This window comes from Meriones unguiculatus, chromosome 9, assembly GCF_030254825.1.
Source record: "Meriones unguiculatus strain TT.TT164.6M chromosome 9, Bangor_MerUng_6.1, whole genome shotgun sequence".
Classification (NCBI taxonomy): domain Eukaryota; kingdom Metazoa; phylum Chordata; class Mammalia; order Rodentia; family Muridae; genus Meriones; species Meriones unguiculatus.
Genome location: NC_083357.1, coordinates 19,115,592 through 19,137,400, shown reverse-complemented (window position 1 = coordinate 19,137,400; position 21,809 = coordinate 19,115,592). Strand labels below are relative to the sequence as shown.

Here is a 21,809-nt window from a genome sequence, read left to right as displayed (position 1 = left end):
CCAACCAGCTTGTTAGTAAAATGACAACCTGGCAGAGTGCCCAAAATTATCAGTTCTCAAGAAAGATCTGTGGAGCAAATGAACCCTCAGCATGAGCAGCCTTTATGGCTTCTCTGGCAGAGATCTGGGCCCACCTGTCCAGTGGACACTTTTCTTGGGCAGGAACTACATACAGTTCACTTGTTGTCCCCATAGTGTAACTCAGGCCTGGGTGCATTGAAAGAACCTGGTGAGAGAGGGAAAAAAAAAGCTGAAAAAAAACCCATCCGAAGGCTTGGGTTTCTGGGAGTGTCTGGTGCTTGCCTTTAGAGGCTAGTCAAGTGGCCTCAGTCCCCGATGTGCCTTTGATGCCTGCCTTCCTCCAAGCTCACATTTACTCATGAAACCTTTGTCTTCTCAAACAGCCTGAGAGGTTTGTTTTCCCCAAAACAGTGTGGGCCAGGTTACTTCCTGGGACTCTGTGGTTGGTGTTTTGGCTTCTCAAGAGCCATCAGTTCATGTTTACTCAAGACACCAAGTCCCCTCTTCACTCCGGTTAGAGGGAGCTGCCAGGTACCCAGAAGGGCCCCTGTTGTTAAGAAGATGCCTTTCAGGGTTGTTTTTTCACTATTCGCGAAAATTGCAGGGCCCATTGGCTCAGAAGACAAATGCCATTTATTGCATAGAGCAAATTGCACCTAAAAGTGGGGGTTTAAAACTTAAAGGCTTATATAAAACTCCATCCTAAATGTGTTGTGGACTGAGAAAAAGGAGGTTGAAGTAGGAGAAAGATGAACATCTATGAGCATAGGAAAAGTAAGATCTTGATCTGGCCTGCATTTGGAAGGCCAGCCTGGCCTCTACAGTGAGTTTCCAACCTGACTTAGCTGCATAGTAAGACCCCATGCCAAAAACCAAAATGAACAAAATAAAGAGGAAAAAAAAAAAAGGAAGGATTACTACACTGATGAGCTAAAATAAGGGGGGATCAGAAATAGTAATAAAATACAAACTGGTTATATAAATAAATATTTGGCAGACATGATCACGGTGGTTTGAATTCTTATTTTCATACTTTTGCTTCTTTTTTCTTATAGAATTACATGCTTATGCTCTTTGCTAAAGTACTTTGCAGAAGAGTCCACTTGATCCTGGGGAGTGAATGTTCATCCCTTTGGATGTTTGGCTTGGCTTTATGACTGAGTAGGTTGGAAGGAAGCCACCGCCTCAAGGGTGCTCACGGATTAAATATGACCTAATGTGCTTCTTTCCCAGCCCCAGGAAGAATATGTCACTGATAGCTACTACCGGCAACACAATTACATGAACAGAATAGATGTGAACTCACCTAAAGTCCTAGGCCCAGCCTATAGACACTTGGGTCTAGGCAAATTCAACCAATATTTTCAAAGCTTTGGGAAAAGAAAAGAAAACACTGGGAAAAAAAGAAAATACAGGAAAGAAAAATGAGTGCTGTTGCGAGCATCTGAGATGGTAACTTCTTTTGTCAACCAACTGATACATTACCAGTGACTAAAGAAACTGTGTAATAAATAAATAGACAAATCGGGGAAGAAATGAGATAGTTTGCTGGTATAGGTACTATGTAAATCTATGATAATGTAAATCTATGTTATGTTCAACGGATTTTACGGCAGTCTAAAAATTAAATAAAATTTAAAATTATTTAAGTTGCTAGGCAGTGCTAGCACATGCCTTTAATCCCAGCACTTGGGAGGCAGAGGCTGGAAGATCTCTGAGTTCTAGGTTATCCTCATCTACAGAGTGAGTTCCAGAACAGCCAGGGCTACACAGGGAAACCATGTTTCAAAAAAAAAAAAAAAAAAAACAAAGCAAAGCAAAACAATATTTTATTTAAGTTAGCCTAAGAAATGTTAAAAAGACTGACACATTATTTAAGTAGACATAAAATTTTACTACCTATCAAGAAATAAAGGTTTTTTAATTAATTTTTTATATTTTATATTAATTACAGTTTATTTACTTTGTATCCCAACTGTAGCCCCCTCCCTCCCTCTCTCCCAATCCCACTCTTCCTTCCTCATCTCCTCCCTGCCCCTCCCTAAGTCCACTGATATGGGAGGTCCTTCTATCCTTCCATCTGACCCTAACTTATCAGGTCTCATCAGGACTAGCTGTATTGTCCTCCTCTGTGGCCTAGCAAGGGGTCTTTTCTGAGACTGGTTCTCCAACCAAGGACCATTTTTTTATATAACCTAGAACCCCTGCTCAGATGTAGCCCATGGCAGCTAGGCCATATGATTTCCTGCATTCTGCCCAATGTTTGGTTATGAGTCTCAGCATCTGCTTTGATACAGTGCTAGGTAGAGTCTTTCAGAAGCCCTCTATGGTAGGCTCCTGTCCTGTTTCTTGTTCACAGAAGCTTTATTCATAATAGCCAGGACCTGGAAACAACACAGATGTCCCTCAACAGAGGAATGGATACAGAAATTGTGGTACATCTACACAATGGAATACTACTCAGCAATTAAAAACAAGGAAATCATGAAATTTACAGGCAAGTGGTGAAATCTAGAAAAGATCATCCTGAGTGAGGTATCCCAGAAGCAGAAAGACACACACAATATATACTCACTTATAAGTGGATACTAGACCTAAAAGATAGAATAAATATACTAAAATCTGTTCACCTAAAGAAGCTAAACAAGAAAGAGGACCCACCCAGGTAAGATGATCAATCCCCACTTAGAAAGACAAATGGCACAGTATATACTCACTCATATAAACATACAACATAGAATAAACCCACTAAAATCTGTACATCTAAACAAACTAAGCAAAAGAGAGGACTCTAACTAAAATGTTCAATCCCCATCCTGAAAGGCAAAGAGAATGGACATCAGAAGAAAAAGAAAACAGGAAACAACCTAGGAACCTGCCACAGAGGGCCTCTGAAAGCCTCTGCCGTGCAGACTGTCAAAGCAGATGCTGAGCCTGATGGCCAACTGTCGGGCAGAGTGAATGGAATTTTATGTAAGAAGTGGGAAATAGTAAGATCTGGAGAAGACAGGAATTCCACAAGGAGAACAACAGAACAAGAAAATTTGAACACAGGGAACTTCCCAGAGACTCATACTCCAACCAAGGACTATTCATGGAGATAACCTAGAACCCTGACAATGCAGCCACTTCTGATGAGAACTGATAGACGAAGATCAGAAAGAAGGAGAGGAGGACCTCCCCTATCAGTGGACTTGGGGAGGGGCATGCATGCAGAAAGGGGGGGAGGGTGAGACCGGGAGGGGAGGAGGGAGGAGCTTATGGAGGGATACAAAATGAATAAAGTGTAATTAATAAAAGTTAAATTAAAAATTAAAAAAAAGAAAGACAAATGGGTTGGACATTGGAATTAAGAAGTTTCAAGATGAGTTTTATTAAATCCCTAGAGATCATTTCTTTCTCATGTAAGTGGCTGTAATTAAAAAGAAAATACACTCAAATGATTAGCTGTATCAAAATTCAGAAGTTCATGACAAAGAGAATTCTTATTTATTTTTATATTTTAACCAATTTTTTGAGAATTTCACATAATAATTTTTTACTATATTTAACCTTCTTTCTCCTCCTCCTAACTCTGCCCAGATCTATGTTTACTTCCATACCCCTTCAACTTCCTAGTCTTCTTCTGCTGCTTTTTCTTTTTCTTTTTTTCTTTTTCAGCTCCTCCTCCTTTTCCTCCTCCTCTTCTTTAAATAACCCATCAATTCTAGTTTGTGTTGACCATATATTTCTGGGTATGAGGCTGGACTGTAATCTCCTACTAAGAGCCATACTCTTGAAGAAAACTGATTAGTCTTCCCCAGAAACATCAATTACCAATAGTTCCTCAGTTGGGAATAAGGTCTCATGACCCTTTCTCAACCCATGCTAGAACGTTGACTGGCTTGACCTTCTTCAGTTCTTGCACAGGCAACTACAGTTACTGTGAATTGAGCCAACTGTCCTATCATGTCTGGAAGATGTACTTTCATTCCAGTCCTTTCTGACCTCTGGCTCTTGTGAGCTTTACAGATCCTTTTCTGTGCTAGTTCCTGAGCAGTGGGAACAGAGTATCATATAGATGTCATGTTTATAACCATCGACACTTATTCTTAGTATCTTGACCAGTTGTGAGTTTCTGTGCTAACCATCATCCACCATACAAAGTAATTTCACCAATGAGGTCTGAGAGCTGTACTAATCTATGTGTGAAGAGAAGAGATACATATATCTAGAGGGAATTTTGACACTATATCCATTTAGCCTAATAATAGCAGTTGATTTACCTTTGAAGCCTAGAAGCTCCCCAACCTTGGGCTTTTAGTTACGTTTACAGTACCAGGTATGTGATTCCTCCTGTGGAGCAGGCCTTAAATCCAATTAGAAAGTGGTTGGTTGTTCCTATAAAATTCATGCTGTTATTGTACCCATGGGCATATGTTTCTATTCCAGTCATTATTGTAGTTCACATGGTTTATAACTGCTTAAGATTGTTTTAGACTTCCTTTCATTTCTAGCACCTCATAGGACTTTCTGGTACTATAAAAGCTAGCCATTATTGAAAATGCCTTTCTGGTTAATAAATTGGTTTATCCATGTCCTGTGGTCAGTGTGTATGGTGCCTTCAGTAACAGGGTCTTAACATCAAGTTCTGGTGGGCATGCAAGAGCAGTAGTAATAGCCTGCCTTGATTTAGAAGATTCTAGGACACCTCTGACAACTTGAGGGGAAGTATCCTACACTGGCACTGGGTTTTTTACCTGAAAAACTATGGCTTCTGGTTTCTGAGATGAATATACCTCTTGTGTAGGAGAACTCCAATTAAACTCCTTTTTTATTCCTTATTAATTACATTTTATTCACTTTGTATCCCCCCTGTGGTTTCCTCCTTCCTCCCATCCCAATCCCTCCCTTCCTCCACCCTCTGCATGCATGCCCCTCCCCAAATCCACTGATAGGGGAGGTCTTCTTTTCCTTCTTTCTGAGCCTAGTCAATTAGGTCTCATCAGGAGTGGCTGCATTGTCTTCTTCTGTGGCCTGGTAATGCTGCTTCCCCCTCAGGGGGAGGTAATTAAAGAGCAGGCCAATCAGTTCATGTCAGAGACAGTCCCTGTTCCTATTGCAATGGAACCCACTTGGATACTGAACTGCCCACACACTTATGGACACCTAATTTTTGACAAAGATGCCAAAACCATTCAATGGAAAAAAGACAGCATCTTCAACAAATGGTGCTGGTCTAACTGGATGTCTACATGTAAAAAAATGCAAATAGATCCATACTTATCACCCTACACAAAACTAAAGTCCAAGTGGATCAAAGACCTCAACATAAAACCAAACACACTAAACCGCTTAGAAGAAAAAGTGGGGAAGAGCCTTGAACTCATTGGCACAGGAGACAACTTCCTGAACAGAACACCAACAGCACAGGCTCTGAAAGCAACAATCAGTAAATGGGACCTCATGAAACTGAAAAGCTTCTGTAAAGCAAAGGATACTGTCCTCAGAACAAAACGACAGCCTACAGATTGGGAAAGGCTCTTCACCAACCCTATATCTGACAGAGGATTAATATCCAGTATATATAAAGAACTAAAGAAGTTAAACAGCAAAAACTCAAGTAATCCACTTAAAAAATGGGGAACAGAGCTAAACAGAGAATTCTCAATAGAGGAATATCGAATGGCAGAGAAACAAAGAAATGCTCAACCTCATTAGCCATCAGGGAAATGCAAATCAAAATGACCCTAAGATTTCACCTTACACCCATCAGAATGGCTAAGATCAAAAACTCAAGAGACAACACATGATGGAGAGGTTGTGGAGAAAGGGGAACCTTCCTCCATTGCTGGTGGGAATGTAAACTTGTACAACCACTCTGGAAATCAGTCTGGCACTTTCTCGGACAAACTAGGATTAGCGCTTCCTCAAGATCCAGCTATACCACTCCTAGGTATATACTCAAAAGAGTCTCAATTAAACTCTTTTATGTGAACATATATATGAAGTTTGTGATGGCTAGTCTCAGTTGGTCAGCTTGACTATAAATGGAATGAACTATATTCCAAAAATGGAGGACACACCTGTAACCTGGATAGTGAGGCAGAAAAACAACATGCTGCTGAATTTGAGGCTCAAAGACATAGGCTTTTGATCCAGATCTTGAGGTAGGATGACACACACTATTAATCCAGATTAACAGACCTCTTTAATCCAGATTTTGAGGCACACTTTTAATCTGGGCCATATCTTCTGCGGGAGGCCTGTATAGGGAAAATGGAAGAAGGAAGGGTTTAATCATTCTTTGCCTGGTTTGCACTTATTTGCCAGCACATGCACTGGACCCTACTTTTTCGGAATTCCAGTTTATACAGAATGCCAATTGAAACACCCAGCCTCATGAAATTGAGCAACTACTGGATTCTTGAACTTTCCATTCACAGCCTCCCATTGTTAGGTTACTCTGACTGCAGCCTGTAAATCATTCCAATAACTTCCAGAGAGAAAGAGAGAGAAAGAAAGAAAGAAAGAAAGAAAGAAAGAAAGAAAGAAAGAAAGAAAGAAAGAAAGAAAGAAAGAAAGAAAGAGACTCGTTTCATAAGTTCTGTGACTCTAGAGAACCCTGACTAAAACAAAGTTTGTAAAACAGTAAAGTTTTTTCAAACATTCTTAGCATTTGTTATACTTCCTCCTCAGATCCTCTCCTCCTGGTACCAACCAAGAAGCTTCTTTCAAAAAGAAAGAGAACGTGTGTGTATGTGTTTGTGTGTGTGTGTGTGTGTGTGTGTGTGTTAGGGTGTCTATTGTTGTGAAGAGATACCATGACCACAGTAACACTTATTAAGGAAACATTTAATTAAGGTTGGCTTACAGTTCAGAGGTTTAGCCTATTATTGTGATGGCAGGAAGCATGGTGTCATACAAGCAGACATGGTGCTGAAGAGGTAGCTGACAGTTCTACATCTGGATTGGCAAATATCAGGAAGAAAGTAAGACACTGTGCCTGGTTTGAGCATCTGAAACCTCAAAGCCTGCCCCTAGTAACACACTTCCTCCAAAAAGGCCACACCTCCAAATAGAGGCAGTTCTTTTGAGCCTGTGGGGCCAATTTCCTTCACACCACAATATGTATGTGTGCATGCATGCATGTATGTTTATATGCATAAACACAAATACAAAAAAATATAATTTGAAAAATCACTACTAGATCCTAGCAGCACACCTATGGTACAGCCTCTGGCATCTGACTTCCTGCTTTCACTAGTCTACAAACTGGCCGTGTGAGAACTATTAAATATCTTTGACCTCTATATAACTCAATATTCTAATATATGGTTTGGGATTGGGGGGGGGGTAAAGGAGTATCTCAAGACAAGATTTTTCTGTAGCCCTGGCTGTCCTGAAAGTCACTCTGTAGACCAGGCCTTGAACTCAGAGGTCCACTTGCCTCTGCCTCCTGAGTGCTGGATTAAAGGCATGAGCTACCACCACCCAGCTAATATTCTAATTTATAATTGAAAATAATAATAGCATCTATATTAGAATCCCTGGCACAGAATAAAGGTCATGAGAATATTAATTATCAGGCTATGTATGATATAGTGCAGAAATTCAAAGATGGCTCAGCATTAAAAAATACAACATAATTCATTAAGTTAATATACATAAAGTTTTGCTAAAAGTCTCAATACAGATATTTACAGGCTTAACATTTGAAGCTTACTTTGTTCTCAATACCAGCACAAGGTCTCAAATTCTTTACACACTCTCTTCAAAGACCCCTGTAATGCCAGATTCCTGGAATTGAGTTAAAACACAGCCCAGATGAGTTGTCCCCAGTTTTGTAATTAAGGTTTCTTACTTCACATTCAATTCATCACTGTAACCACAAAGTAGTGACAGGATTTAAAGCTATTGCTTCTTTTTTTAATTTTTATTAATTATAGTTTATTCACTTTGTATCCCAGCTGTAGCCCCCCTCCCATCCCCTCCCAATCCCACACTCCCCTCCCTCTTCTTCTCCTATGCCCCTCTCCCAATCCAATGATAGGCGAAGTCCTCCTCCCCTTCCATCTGACCCTAGTCTATCAGGTCTCATCAGGACTGGTTTCTTTGTCTTCCTCTGTGGACTGGTAAGGCTGCTTCTTAAAGTAAAGCATGAGTAGTGGCCTATTCTCATACTTCCTTGCATGTGTGACTATTATTTCCATTAGTTTTAGTTTGGAGCTGGTGTCCCTGGCAGCCCTAAGAAGCCAGGTTCAGTAACTCATACTCAGTAAGTAAATTAAAAGAGCCAAATTAATAGTTTACAAGAAGAAGAAGAAGAAGAAGAAGAAGAAGAAGAAGAAGAAGAAGAAGAAGAAGAAGAAGAAGAAGAAGAAGAAGGAGAAGGAGACTTACTCAGTATAGTCACGTTAGGAAGAGGGACAAAGAGATCCAGTGATCCCTCAGAATATTTTCTAGGTTCTGACACAAGATTAAAGTTTAAGAAGGCCGGAATAGTCAAGAGGTCCTAGCCCAGGCATGGTCCCACCATTCTTTAATCCATAGTTCCCTCGGCTCTAGTCTCTCCTATAAGGTGGTCTGAAGACTTGTGTGAATTCTGTGAAATTCCTTTTGGGGAGACAAACTCCTCTTCCTGCTGGCATCAGGCTTCACCCAACATGAATTCCTGGAGGAAATTCTAGTCCCCTGGGGTATCTTGTTTCATTATCTGATAGCCCAAGTGTCACTCTAGAATGTGCTGATCCTTTTAGGCAAGCATAATGGTCACATGAAATTGTATACATGGATATTATTTTAGGATACGTGAAAGATGAAAAGAATATTGGTTCAAACATGACACATGTCTGTTCTTACAGGGAATTACTTGTCAGTGAGGATATCGTTGCTTCTCAAACACATTGGCTGGTTGTGTCTGATTGTTCAGTGTCTTCTGACAGTTCCTCTTGTGAACTAGTTCTTTTGGGAAAGACTCTGCAAGAGCCTCCCACGAAACCAAGGCATCAGTTGCACATGTATGTAGACAGTGTCTTGTTGCTGGTGTCTTGTGTTTTAGGGAGCAACTCTTTATGTGTAGGGACTAAGTGACAGGTTGCTTCTGTGACCTGGCATTCACACAGCCCATAAGAAGATTTCTCTGAGAGGTGAGGTAGGACCATACTGTCCTAGCATTGTGTGGCTTATAGATTCCTCTCATCCTTCGTTTTAAATTTTTTTATGTTTGTAGCTAGTTCATTTCTTATTTATCCATTTTATTTTTTTATTTTTGAGATTATAATATATATATACACACACACACACACTATTTCTTACATCCCCTTCTTCTCTCAAAACTCTTCCATATACCCATCCCTGCTCTTCTTCATGTCCATGGCCTCTTCTTTCACTAATTGTTATTATATGTGTAGATGTGTATTTATATACACATATATTCCTAAATACAACATACTCCATCTATACAATATTACTTGCACATACATTTTTAGGACTGACCTTTGGTACTAGACAACCAATTAGCATTCTTGTCTTTGGGGAAGATTGTTTCTCCCACTCCCAGCTTTCCTCAGTTGCCTATGGTTCTTTGTGTAGGCTTTAGGCCTCTCATTTCTTTTCTCCTCATGACCCAATAAATACGGTTCAGCATTGCTCCTAGAACTGGGAGTGAGTCTTATGCCTTCCTTATGTGGTTTCTTGATCAGAGAATCTGAGGGAATTTAAGCATCCTTACAAATATTAAAAGTGTGATCTCATGGGCAGAGAATAAAGGACACTTTTTATTGTGCAAGTTCAGAGCTGTCCCAAGGGTGACCAGCTTCTGTTTCCCGCTCTACTCTTCATTAGACTGGACAGGAGTGTTGGTAACACTCCCAGTGAACAGCCTCCTCTTTTCAGGCCCAGCGGAAGCAATCTTGGAGTCTTCCTTGAGACTCAGTATCTCTCAGTTTCAGCTGTGCCCAGCTGGCTCCATTCATGTTTAACTTTCCCTGTGCCAGTAGAACTAAGAAAATTCCAGGAAAATCATGACAAAGTTCAATATACACATTCTTTTTTAATATTTTATTATTTTTAAATAATTTTATACATTCACTTGTATCCCAGCTGTAGCCCTCTCCCTCTTTCCCTCCCAATCCTCCCCTCCCTCCCTCATCTCCTCCCTGCCCACTTCCGAGTCCACTGAAAGGGGTGTCCTCCTCTCCTTCCATCTGGCCCTAGCTTATCAGGTATCTTCAGGATGGTTGCAATGTCCTTATCTGTGGCCTAGCAAGGCTGCTCCGACCTCAGGGGGGACAGGAAGCTCATAAGTTCATGTCAGAAACAATTCATGTCCCCCTTACTAGGGAACCCATTTGGATACTGAGTTACCATGGGCTATGTCTGAGCAGGGGTTGTAGGTTATATCCATGCATGGTCCTTTGTTGGATAAACAGTCTCATAGAAGACTCCTGTGCTCAGGTATATTTGGACCTTGTGGGGCTCCCTGTCCCCTCTAGGATATACTAATTCCTCCTTCCTTCACATGATTCTCTACACTCTGCCGAAGGCTTGGTTATGGGTCTCAGAATCTGCAAACTGTGTAGCCCAGGCTTGTCTCGAACTCGTGATCCTCCTGCCTCTGCCTCCTTCAGCAAATCCTACCGGTGTGCGCCACCACAACTGGCTTGACTTTAAAAAAATGTACTTTAGTGGGTTAGGGGTATAGCCCAGTGGTTGAATGCCTGTCTAGTACAGCCCTAGATTTGATTGCCAGCCCTGCAAAAATAATTGAAAATAAAATCTTAGAAAACTAAGAAAAAGAAGGAGCTTCAGTACCTTGGTCCAAGGTATCTCTTAGGAACCTAAAACATGCAATTTAAAAATACAACATCCAAAAGAATGGTTTCACTGTGACATTTTTATGTGTGGATAATATGTACTTTGCTATGTTTTCATCTTTTGGTCTTTCTTTCCTCTCCAACTGGTCTCCCCCCTTCCACTAAAGTCCTTATCTGATTTCATGTCATGGTGGAGGAGGGTGCCCAAGGGTACACAGATATATTTAAATATAGTTTTTACATAAAATAGAAAATGTAGCCTTTTTCTGGGTCTGGCTAATTTCACCCAATGTATTGATCTCCAGTCCATCAGTTTCCTTGACACAATTCTGGCTTTTTTATGCTAGAATGCAACCTAATTTTGGACATATGCCATGCTTTCTTTGTCTACTCATCTGTTGATGGACATGTAGGCTGACTTCATATACACAGGTACCCTCACTGTGTTATGTGAATTCAGGTCCCATCAGGCACCTACATGGGAAAGCTGTAACAATAAATTTTCAATGGTGAAGCACTAGAAATTCTCCTATGACACATTAGGAGAATAAACAATATATGTCTTTCATGTGTTCCAGTGGATGGCCCCATACCGATGCACACATGGGGGAAACAAAATACATTTTGCATTGAAGAAGAAAGGGAGGGCATGAAGTTGGAAGGTAGAGAGTGAAATGAGAGTGGGTGTGATCATATTTCATTATATACACACATGAGATTCTCCGAAGAGGGGGAAAAAACACCCATTATTTGCAAATGCAGTGATATATGTGTAAAACTAGAAAAGAGTCGCCTATATTGAAAGTATTTTCAAAAATCCAAAAAGCTAGTTGGGAATAAATATCATGCTCTCCCCCAAACCAGCAATAGCTCACTAAAAATGTGTCCAAAATAATGTAGTAACACTATCAAGTAATGTCATAAAAAATACTTAATAGAAAAATGGGACAATGTCAACTCTTAGGGCTTTAGACTGTGGATCTATAAAAATGAAAATATATGCTTATTTTTTTGCCTTTTTTTTATTTCAGGAAACCCTCAACAGCTTGTGTGTTGAGTTCTAAACACGCAGGGTAGCTTAGCAGTTATGAAAGCGTAAGCAGCATTTATGAAGGTGTAAGCAACAATTATCCATCTACCTTTGTTCCTGGGCTTCCTTTTGCCCAAGAAAAGATGGGAAATGTATGGGTGGCTGTCCCTCAAAGCATAGTTATACCCCTATGGAGAGCTGGGGTGTGAGTCATGGTCTCATTCCACATAGCCGAGACTAAAGTGAATCATAAAATCTACTCCATTCCTTTGAGACTAGGATAACTCGTAGAAACCTGTATTGGAGTACCACCTCCAACATGGCACAGCAGAAACCATCTCAGTTGCTGAGTAGGGGTGAAAAAGATGATGTCACTCCTCACCATGGATCATATGTGCTCAGATATGGAGTTACCTTGACACCCAGTCATCAGCACAAGTGTCATGTTCTTCCAGATACCTCTTTAGCTCTCATGCCCCTAATCTAGTTCTGTGGCAGCATATAAAGATTAATGATGCCTAACAGCTATGTTATTAGTGCTTATCAGTGTACTTGGAAAACAGCATGTGATTAACAGTCTTTGCTGTATCTTTGCTGTATTTGCTGTATTATGGGCAATTATATTGATAGGTAGAGTAAATATAATAATTACTTTATTTCCATCCCATAGATGAAGAAATGGGCTCAAAGAAAAGGGTTGTTCCCAAGGATCACCAGAAGACAGACCAACACCTGGAACACAGTTGCTTTTAATGAAATAGCTGAGAGTTAACAAGAAGAGAAAACAGAGTGAGGTTAGTGTCATTCATGCCTCAGTAATGTGAAATGAAATGTAGTTATATCTATTAGTAGGAAATAACTTAAGTTAGGGTCTTGGATGGAAAAGATGGTTCTCTCAAAATCCAAGGTAGCTCCTGTTAAGTCAAGGGAGCAAGTTGGCCTCCAGACCCAAGGGAAGGTGTCATATATGCCAACCAGAGAGGTTTTGTTCCACCAGTATTAAGCTATGTCCCTATCTGGTTCTCTGACTTCTTAGAGACCAAATTTGCCTTGAAAGCATGGATGCAGATGATACTAAATGTGGAGAACTCCATACACTAGGCATTTCCCAGAAATCTTCTATGGATATATTTATGTTTAATCTAGACTTCTAAATCTTGGGACAGTGAAAGGGTGAGGTGCAGAAGAGAGTTAGAAGGGTCAGGGGGTGAGCACTTTCTGTGTAATTTAAAAAGGTCCTTCCACAATGAATCTCATGGCCACCATTTATAAATGAAGAAACTGGACAAGATGAGGGGAAAAGTAAGTATCTGTTTCACAGTGAAGGCCAATGTTGGCAGTGGCTGCCTTGAGTGAATGTTCAGGAGAGACTCTAGGGAGACATTCAGGATGTAAAATGATTATAGAGAACAGTTTGGGACCCATGGGGGAGATGGGGTGACTAGGGATGTTTTTAATTCTGATTGCCACAAAGAAATTTGGTGAAAGGGAGTTTCAGGATCTTACAGATCAGATGGATCATCAGGATAGAGGCTAAAAGACAATGTGAGATTTCATCTTTTTCATCTAAGTGGTTGATCAAAATTCACAAATGGCCAGCCGGTATTGCAGGCAGTTCCTATCATTCCATCTCCCATCCGTATACATTTCTACACACTTCTCCTTGCCCCGGGGCTCCCCTGGGTACCAGTTGGTGTAGTTCACAGAAGTCCCATCCAGGTAGTGGAAGACTCCAGAATTATCATCTTCAATCACACCCAAGTAAGTATAGAGGTTGTACTTTTTTGCGATGCTTGAGATGGCCTCATTCTCTTCTGGACTTCTCGGGGCAGCAATGTTGCCACCTGCTCTGGTACACATCTCTTTAATGGTATCAAAGCTGACTGACTGACCATTGGTGGAGAAGACTTTCTCTCCCACTGTCAGCATGGATCCTTGCAAGCTGAGGACTAAGCAAAGAAGCCTTGATTAAGCTACTGACCCAGTTTCTCCACCTACTCCACTGACTTAGGCTCTTGCTCTTAAGCTTTCTCCACAACCTCTCCATCTCTGCTTTTTTAAGAGTTTTCCCTTCCTCTTCCAGGCCTAATTTTAAAATTCATCTCTCTTTTTTCATCCACCTAACAATTACTTATTGCCAGAATCTGCAGTTGCATGCCTTCCAATGATATTGGGAGTAAATCCTTTCTCTAAGGCCCCATGTCTACACTTACTTGATAGGCGTTTAGGCTCTGGATCCTGGTACTGATGACTGTAAGGAAGCACTGAGAGATCTGTGCTTGCTGAGACACCAAGCAGTCCCCTTACCTCCCATCATTTGCAGAATCTGATGTTTGATCTCGTAGAGTTCAGCCTGGAGCTCCTCATCCAAGTAAGCTGGAAACCCTATGAAGAGCACACACATCCAGGATAGGGCAATCCAGCAAAGAGCTCCACCAATCACATGTTCTGCCAGCTTCAAGGCTGGAGTTCTGTCATCTAATGCCATGCCCAGAGCCTAGGAGTCAGTTTCAGTGGCCCAGAAGCAGAGCTTCCATGCTCCTACACAGCCATCTCTTAATGTAGCCTCGAGCCTGCTCAGCTTTCCTGCTCTACTTTCCTGTATCCCTTGACTGGCCCTTCATGCCCATGTATGTGTTTTTCTGGCTTAGGAAAAGTACCCACCATACACTCTACCTAGAGCAACAATGATGACCTCTGAACTTTCCTGGTAGTCCACCATGCTGATCCATACCTAGAGCTACTGTCAGTGTGTAGGAATCCAGATCACACTCTCTTCCTGGATTCCAGATCTGTATATCCCAGTCTAGTTTTCAGGATACCCCAGAGCCTCAGTACTAAGAAAGACCACTAGGCCTCCCAGTGCCACTTCCCTTCCTTCTTCCACAGGGCACCATGTGTCTCTCCATCACTAGGCACGATGCGTGTCAGTCTCTGATATCTGTTATTCAAACCCCTATACTTTCTCTCCTCAACTTCCCATTTTCTTACTTAGATTTAGCAGTGCGCCATGCACCCTTCCTTCCATCCCTCATGTGGCTAGCATGCTGTGCCTCATCACCACTTCACTAGCCCCAGCCCTGCTCACCTGGAAGGCCCCTCTCTCCAGGTGCTCCCTTGTCTCCAGGTTCTCCAGGTGCACCAGGGGCCCCAGGCAGCCCATCACGCCCAGGGAGACCTGTCATTCCTCCAGGAGGGCCCATGGGACCTACCGAGTGAAGAGGACACAGACATGTGGACTTCCATTAGCATGTGGGTGACTCACTTCTCTCTCCACCAGAACTTTATAAAGATACATGATCCAGCCTTGGGACTCTAAAGTCTCATCAGCTAGAGCCCTAGACAGACTTGCCTGAAAGCAAGTCCCTGTTCCTGAGCTAAGGATGGCTTCTCCCACATAGTACCTGGAGGTCCGGGGTCTCCTTTGACACCATCTCTTCCGTCTCTGCCGGGTAGGCCATGGTTTCCAGGAGTTCCAGGGATACCAGGGCTTCCAGCGCACACTTCTGTCCCATTGCACTTGATACCAGCAACAACAGTCAAGAAGAGGGTGAAGGCCAAAGAGCACAGTGACATGGCTACTGCACCAGCAGCTTCTCCTGCAGGAGAGAAGGGACACCAGCCCATCTACAGCATTAGCAGAGCTCTCCTCTGACCTCCATTTTTGGGCACTTGGCAGTACCCAGGAACACAGAGGAGCATGACAGACAAGTACAGCCAAGAATACCAAGAAGGCCCAAACTATCCCATTAGAAATTCCAGCACCATCTGCTGTGTAACACAACCACACTCTAGCCCTTCTGCTCCCATTAATGTCATTCCTAAACAGAAGAGGAGTGAGTCAGAGTCAGAGGCCTGAGTCCTTAGGACATTCTTTTCTGTTATAACCTCACTGTGTAGCCCCAGGGAACTTGCTGTACCTCTCTGACCTTACTAAACCTTCGGTGCTCTGTAAACAATCCTAATAGGGAGGTCTGTGGTCACCAGTTTACTCCATCTATCCCTCAATGTTTTTTAAGTTACTCTGTTTTGGGTTCTCAGGGATCAGAGAGCCAAGGCTAGACAGAGATGAGCAGGTTTCATACTCCTGCTAAAATGTCAGTGGCAAGCTGTAGCTTTCTGCCTAGATAGCCCTTAACTAACTGTGAGGACCTTACTGCCAGAAACCCGGGACTGGTGGCTAAGCTCACCTACACACAGAGCCTGTAGGCCGTGCGGCTATATGCCTCCACGTGAGAGTACGCAGGTGGACAGCATCATTTATAGACGCAAGCTTTCCCCACCCTCGGAGGCCCTACCTCAAAGAAGAGCCTGGCAGGAAGCAGCCATCTTGTTTACACAGCTTAGTTTCCTCCTGAGCACTTAACAAAAAAAGCACTTAAAAACCCTTGAGGGGAGCAGAGAATCTGCAGAAGGCAAGCTCCCGGGTGTGTGTGTGAAGGGACGCTTTCTCTTGTCAAAGCCACCCCTCTATTCTGAATTAACACTCTGGGCTAGCAGCACAAAATGAAAGCCTTTACCCAAGTTCTGATGAAGATCCACGGCCACTCAGAAAAAAGAACCAAACCACCAGAAGGAACCACATACACAAGCATGACAAAAAAAAAAAAAATCAATCAGTTAAGTCCAGCTACTCTATCACCAATGGCCATAGAAAAGAAATCAAAGGGGAAATTATAAAATTCTAATGTTGAAAATTAATAAAAGTAACAAAAATAAAAACAAGGAGATTAAATAAAGGAGGCTCAGAGAAAAGAAAAAGTGAAGAAGCAAGGTTAAATAAAAGGGGGAGAGAAGAGAAAGAAAGCAGAGCAAGACGCACACAAAGAAAATCTGTTTATAAAATAAAAACATGAAATTAGATAAAGGTAAGAAGAAGAATCAAAGAATTAAAAAATATATCTTTCAGAATAAAATAAAGTGCAAAGCAGGGGCTGAGGAAATGGCTCAGTGAGGAAAGTGTGAGGGCCTGAGATTGCATCCCCAGAACAAGGTAAAGCAGGGCTCAGCTGTCCTCTGTCCAGATGGGAAGAGGATATAGGAGAACCTGAATCTCACTCATCAGCTAGACTGGAGGGCACTGGCAATCCACGCCCTATATGAAACAAGGTGGAAGGTGACTACTGACACTTGAGGTTCTCCTCTGGCCTCCACATGTGTTCAGTGCCACACGCATGTCCGTATTCACACACACAAACATGCAAAGAAAATAAACAAACATCCATTTACACATTAAAAGATTCAACAGCACTGTCAACCATGGAAATATAAAGCAACACTATCATAGGGTACCATTCCGATGACTGTAACTAACAAGCAAAAGAAACGGCAACAAGCACTGAGCACACAAAGAAAGTGGAACTCTCAGACGTCACTGATTAAATGAAAAATAGTACAGCGATTTTGGAAGGCACTTTGGGAGCTCCTCAAAATATTTAAGGTAAGAAGAAAAAAATTGTTCTTATGATGCAATTCAATTCTTAGCTTTTTACCTAAAACAATTGGAAGCAGGCATTCCAAAGCTTGTACACAGCTGTTCAGATCAAAAGATACAAACAGCCCTCATGTTTCAGTAATGAGCAAACAAAACGTACCGGCACATTACTTAGCCGTAAGAAAGGATGAAAGTTAAGGATACATGCTACGGTAGAGATAAACCTTGAAAGTGTTTTGCTAAGTGAAAAAAGGTACAAAAATTATTGAATTATTCTAATTATATTAAATGTCTAGAGTAGGCAAATCATCAAGATAAAAAGTAAATAGCCACCTCTAGCAGGTGAGGGAGAGAGAAACCGAGAGTGACTGCTTTATACAGGGTTTCTTTGGAGGAATGAGAAAAATATCATGGAATTAGGTAATGGTAGTGATACAATATGCAAGGCCCTTGACTTACACACTTCCACAGGCAGTGCTGGACAGGGTCTATACAGCATCTGCCACAGTGGGGGATATGGGCTGGTGTCTTTAAGCAGAAAGACCCCTGAAGTCCCCGAGAGGGCTATTTTCTGGTTCTCTTCCACTTTAGACCCTAAGATAACTGTTCTAAGATCAGCAGAGGCAGTGGTGCCAGCCACCTCCACCTCTAACACTGGAGGGGTGGGAAGCCATCCTCCTGCCTCTCCTGTCATAAGGACCAGGCTTTTACACCTCAAAGCAGGTCAGGGGGAAGACGGAACATACACATACAGAATTTACCTCTACACTTAACTGGGCTCTGTAACTTGTTGACCATAGTTACCTCGCGGCAGGCCTCAGTCATTACATTTGTAAAATAAATGACTGAATTTGTAATATAAAGACAGTTCTTAGCTGATTGGTGCTGCAGGCCTTGCATAAAATCGCATTTTGTGTTTGTTCCTATTCTTTAAAAAAAAAAAAAAAAAAAAGGAGGGGGAGGCTCTTTTCCACAGAGGAGAAAAACGAGGAATTATTTGGGACAGGAAGGTTCTGGGGCACAGGTACACTAAGGCATCCAGGAGCCTTAGTGTAGGTAAGGAAAGTGATACATCAATTACAGTCTCATTGTCTCTCCTGGAATGAGCAGAACGGCCCTTTCACAGGTGTTGCATGGGTCTGCTCTGCCCTCTGCTGGTTGCATGCGAAAATGCAGCCAACTGAAGGGCTTTGCAGACAATTGTTACAACACAGTGTGCCCTCTTCATCAGGTTCCACCATTCATAGAGGGCATCTTTAACTCGGGAGACCTAAAATGGCAGGAGAGATGAGCTTACTTCACTAAGACTTCCTGCAAATTTTTCTCCCATTTCAAGCACCCCATGACCTGGTCTGGGAGGCAGAATCTTTGTTTTTGTGTGTCTCCTTTTGTCTGGGCTCTTCTGGCTGCCTGTCCATCCCTGTTGCCCACAGAAGGCAGATGGGTGCTGTGCACCTGGAGAAGCCTAATAGGAAGCACTATCCACCCTGGAGTGCCCGCGAGATATTTGGTGTTAACTATACCCTTTGCATCTTCTCCACCCATCTCTCTCACCTCCCAGCAGGATCTATTTTTAATCCCTGTAACATAGGAGGAAACTGAGTCTCAGTATAGCTGTGACTTTTCAGAGGTGACACAGCCTGCAAGTTCTGAAGCCTGGCTCAGACTTCATCTTGCTTGGCCTCTAAAGCTCTATTTAGGCTTTCCTGAAGACTCCAGTGCAGGCTCTGTCCATACTAACCAAAGCCATGAGCCAGGCTAAGATTGGCCTTCCAATCTACAGGGTAAATCCAGCCTCCGCCTCAGCTCCCAAGACTGTCCTCCATGTCACCCAGAAACTCTGTCCATGGTGATCCAGGTTCAGTCAAGCTACTGAGCACAACAGCACTGACTTCCCAGCCTTGGCCCTGAGGTTGCAAACATCAAACTAGATGCAGACTGTCCCCAAAGCCCACAGCTTGTAAACTGTGAAGGTGGCGGTGGTTTTGAGGCAGGCTCTTATAGCCCCAGATGCTTTGAAGAGGTCAAGATGAACTGAGGAACTCAAGAGCCTGCTTACCTTCTCCTTCCATGAGAAGCTGAGCTCAACCCTGCCATGGCCAGTGCCCTGGTGGCCAGGTGGTAACAACCATGCTGAAGGCAGACCAGCAGGGTTCCCCTAGGCCCTTGTTCCATACACATGCACTCCATAAATTCAACCTAATCTAATCATGATTAAATCAAATTATGGCAGGCTACAAAGAGCCTTCTCTACTCTCTTCACTAAGCCACATGAAAGCACAAGCTTAAAATGTTCTGACATTTTAAACACATTTGGCTGAGCTGATCCCAGATAGTGACATCATATTCAGGAACAGTGATGTTATCTAGTTAAAACTAATGATTCCTATGTTCTAGAAATCATAATGTGAATAAGTTAAATAGTCATAATGTGTTAAATACCATAAGTTTATAATAGTGCTGGGAAGCAATTTGAGAAAAAAAGTATACTTTTGTTTCAAAATATTTTGTTTATTTTTTATTTATTACAATTTATTGACTTTGTATCCCAGCTATAGCCCCCTCCCTTGTCCTCTCCCAATCCCACCCTACCTCCCTCTTTTCCTCCCATGCCCCTCCCCCAGCCCAATGACAGGGGAGGTCCTCCTCTACTTCCATCTGACCCTAGCCTATCAGGTCTCATCAGGACTGGCTGCATTGTCTTCCTCTCTGGCCTGGTAAGGCTCCCTCGCGCACACACTCAGGGGAAGGTGATCAAAGAGCAGGCCAATGAGTTCATGTCAGAGACAGCTCCTGTTCCCCTTACTGGGAAACCTACTTGGAGATTGAGCTGCCATGGGCTACATCTGTGCAGGGCATCTATGTCTTCTCCATGCATGGTCCTTAGTTGGAGTATTAATCTGAGAAAAGACCCCTGGGCCCATATATTTTGGTTCTGTTGCTCTCCTTGCAGAGCTCCTGTCCCCTCCAAGTTGTTCTATCTCCCCCCTTCTTTCATAAGATTCTCTGCACTCTGCCCAAAGTATGGCTATGAGTCTCAGCATCTGCTTTGATACCCTGTTGGGTATATATCCAAAATATGCTCAAATATATATACAAAAAGGACATTTGCTCAACCATGTTCATGGCAAATTTATTCATAATAGCCAGAATTTGGAAACAACCCAGATGTCCCATCCCTCAACTGAGGAATGGATACAGAAACTGTGGTACATTTACACAATGGACTACTACTCGGCAATTAAAAACAAGGAAATCAGGAAATTGGCAGGCAAATGGTGGGTTCTAGAAAAGATCGTCCTGACTGAGGCATCCCAGAAACAGAAAGATACAGATGGCATATAGCCACTTATAAATGGATATTATCCATATAATATAGGATAATCATATTAAAATCTGCACACCTAAAGAATCTAAGCAAGAAGGAAGGGTAAGATGCTCCATCCTCATTCAGAAAGACAACAGAAGAGGGAGAAAACAGGGAACAGGACAGGAGGCTACCATAGAGGGCCTCTGAAGGAAGACTCAAATTATTTTTTAACTGAAAACATCTACTGATAATTCACAAAACATGTTGGCAGGAAAGTGAGATGTTATATAGAACCTCACATAAAGTAGTGATTTGGCCCAGTAAGACATTCCTAGACTTCACATCACCAAACTCATACAGTATTTCTCATAGTCTTGGCTTTCAAAGATAACCAACCCCTGAATTTCTTCCTCCCATGCTGGCTGTCCCCTACCAACTTCCTTTGCTTCTTCTCTGTGCTGCTTGTCTGTTGTTTTTGTTGTGTTTGGGTTTTGGTTTGGTTTGGTTTTTTTGGTTTGGGTCTTCTGGTGGTGGTGGTGGTGGGATTTATTGATTTGAGGAGGTTGTTTGTTTGTTGGTTGGTTGGTTGGTTGGTTTTTCCTATTGATGCTTTGGGTATTATATTTTGATTTTTGTTTTGGTTTGGGTTTTTGTTGTTTTGTTGTCTACTTGGGAAGAGAGAATGTCAGTTGGGGAAATGACTCCATCTGATTGTCCGTAGGCAAGCCTTGGGGGTATTTTCTTCATTGCCTATAGGCAAGCCTTTGGGTATTCTTGACTAATAATTGCTGTGGGAGGTCCCAGACCACTAGGGGTGGTATCACTTCTGAACTGTCCTAGATTGTATAAGAAAGTAGGCTGTGCCAGCCATGAGGAACAACAAGCCAGTGAGTGGTGACCCTGAATGACAACAGTTCCTATCCTTTTCCTTTGAGAGTTCCATGGCTCAAAAGTATATTCACTTTACTTTCTTTTTGCTGTGTCTTTGTGAGTGGATTGAGTATGTATGTCATTTTGTGTGTGAGCACATATGCACACACATATGGAAGCTGACACTGGGAATCTTCCACGATCACGCTCAACCTTATTTCTTAAGGCAAGGTCTCTCAGCTGAACCCAGAACTTGTTGGTATGGTCCAGCTAGCCACCTTATTCTGGAGTATCCCCTGCCCCCACCTTCTGAGTGCTGGAATTATAGGTCGACTGCTACACCTACAC

The 21,809-nt window shown here is 42.3% G+C and overlaps 1 protein-coding gene across 1 annotated transcript; it reads right to left on the bottom strand.

Moving 5' to 3' along the window:
* Positions 1-12,483: 12,483 nt before the first annotated feature.
* On the bottom strand, positions 12,484-16,137 carry Sftpa1 (surfactant protein A1). Its single transcript, XM_021657786.2, has 5 exons — positions 16,038-16,137; positions 15,252-15,446; positions 14,936-15,055; positions 14,155-14,232; positions 12,484-13,796 (listed from the first exon to the last, which is right to left on the bottom strand). Exons 2-5 carry the CDS (start codon positions 15,421-15,423, stop codon positions 13,426-13,428), a joined length of 741 nt encoding a protein of 246 aa, XP_021513461.1. The 5' UTR covers positions 15,424-15,446; positions 16,038-16,137; the 3' UTR covers positions 12,484-13,425.
* Positions 16,138-21,809: the final 5,672 nt, after the last annotated feature.

Bases quoted from the DNA above. Each gene is read 5' to 3' on its own strand.
- Sftpa1 (XM_021657786.2), bottom strand. From the start codon at position 15,423: ATGTCACTGTGCTCTTTGGCCTTCACCCTCTTCTTGACTGTTGTTGCT. The intron at 15,056-15,251 runs GTACTATGTGGG...TTCACTCGGTAG, and splicing joins AGGAGACCCCGGACCTCCAG to GTCCCATGGGCCCTCCTGGA. The intron at 13,797-14,154 runs GTAAGGGGACTG...TTCTTTGCTTAG, and splicing joins GATTCTGCAAATGATGGGAG to TCCTCAGCTTGCAAGGATCC.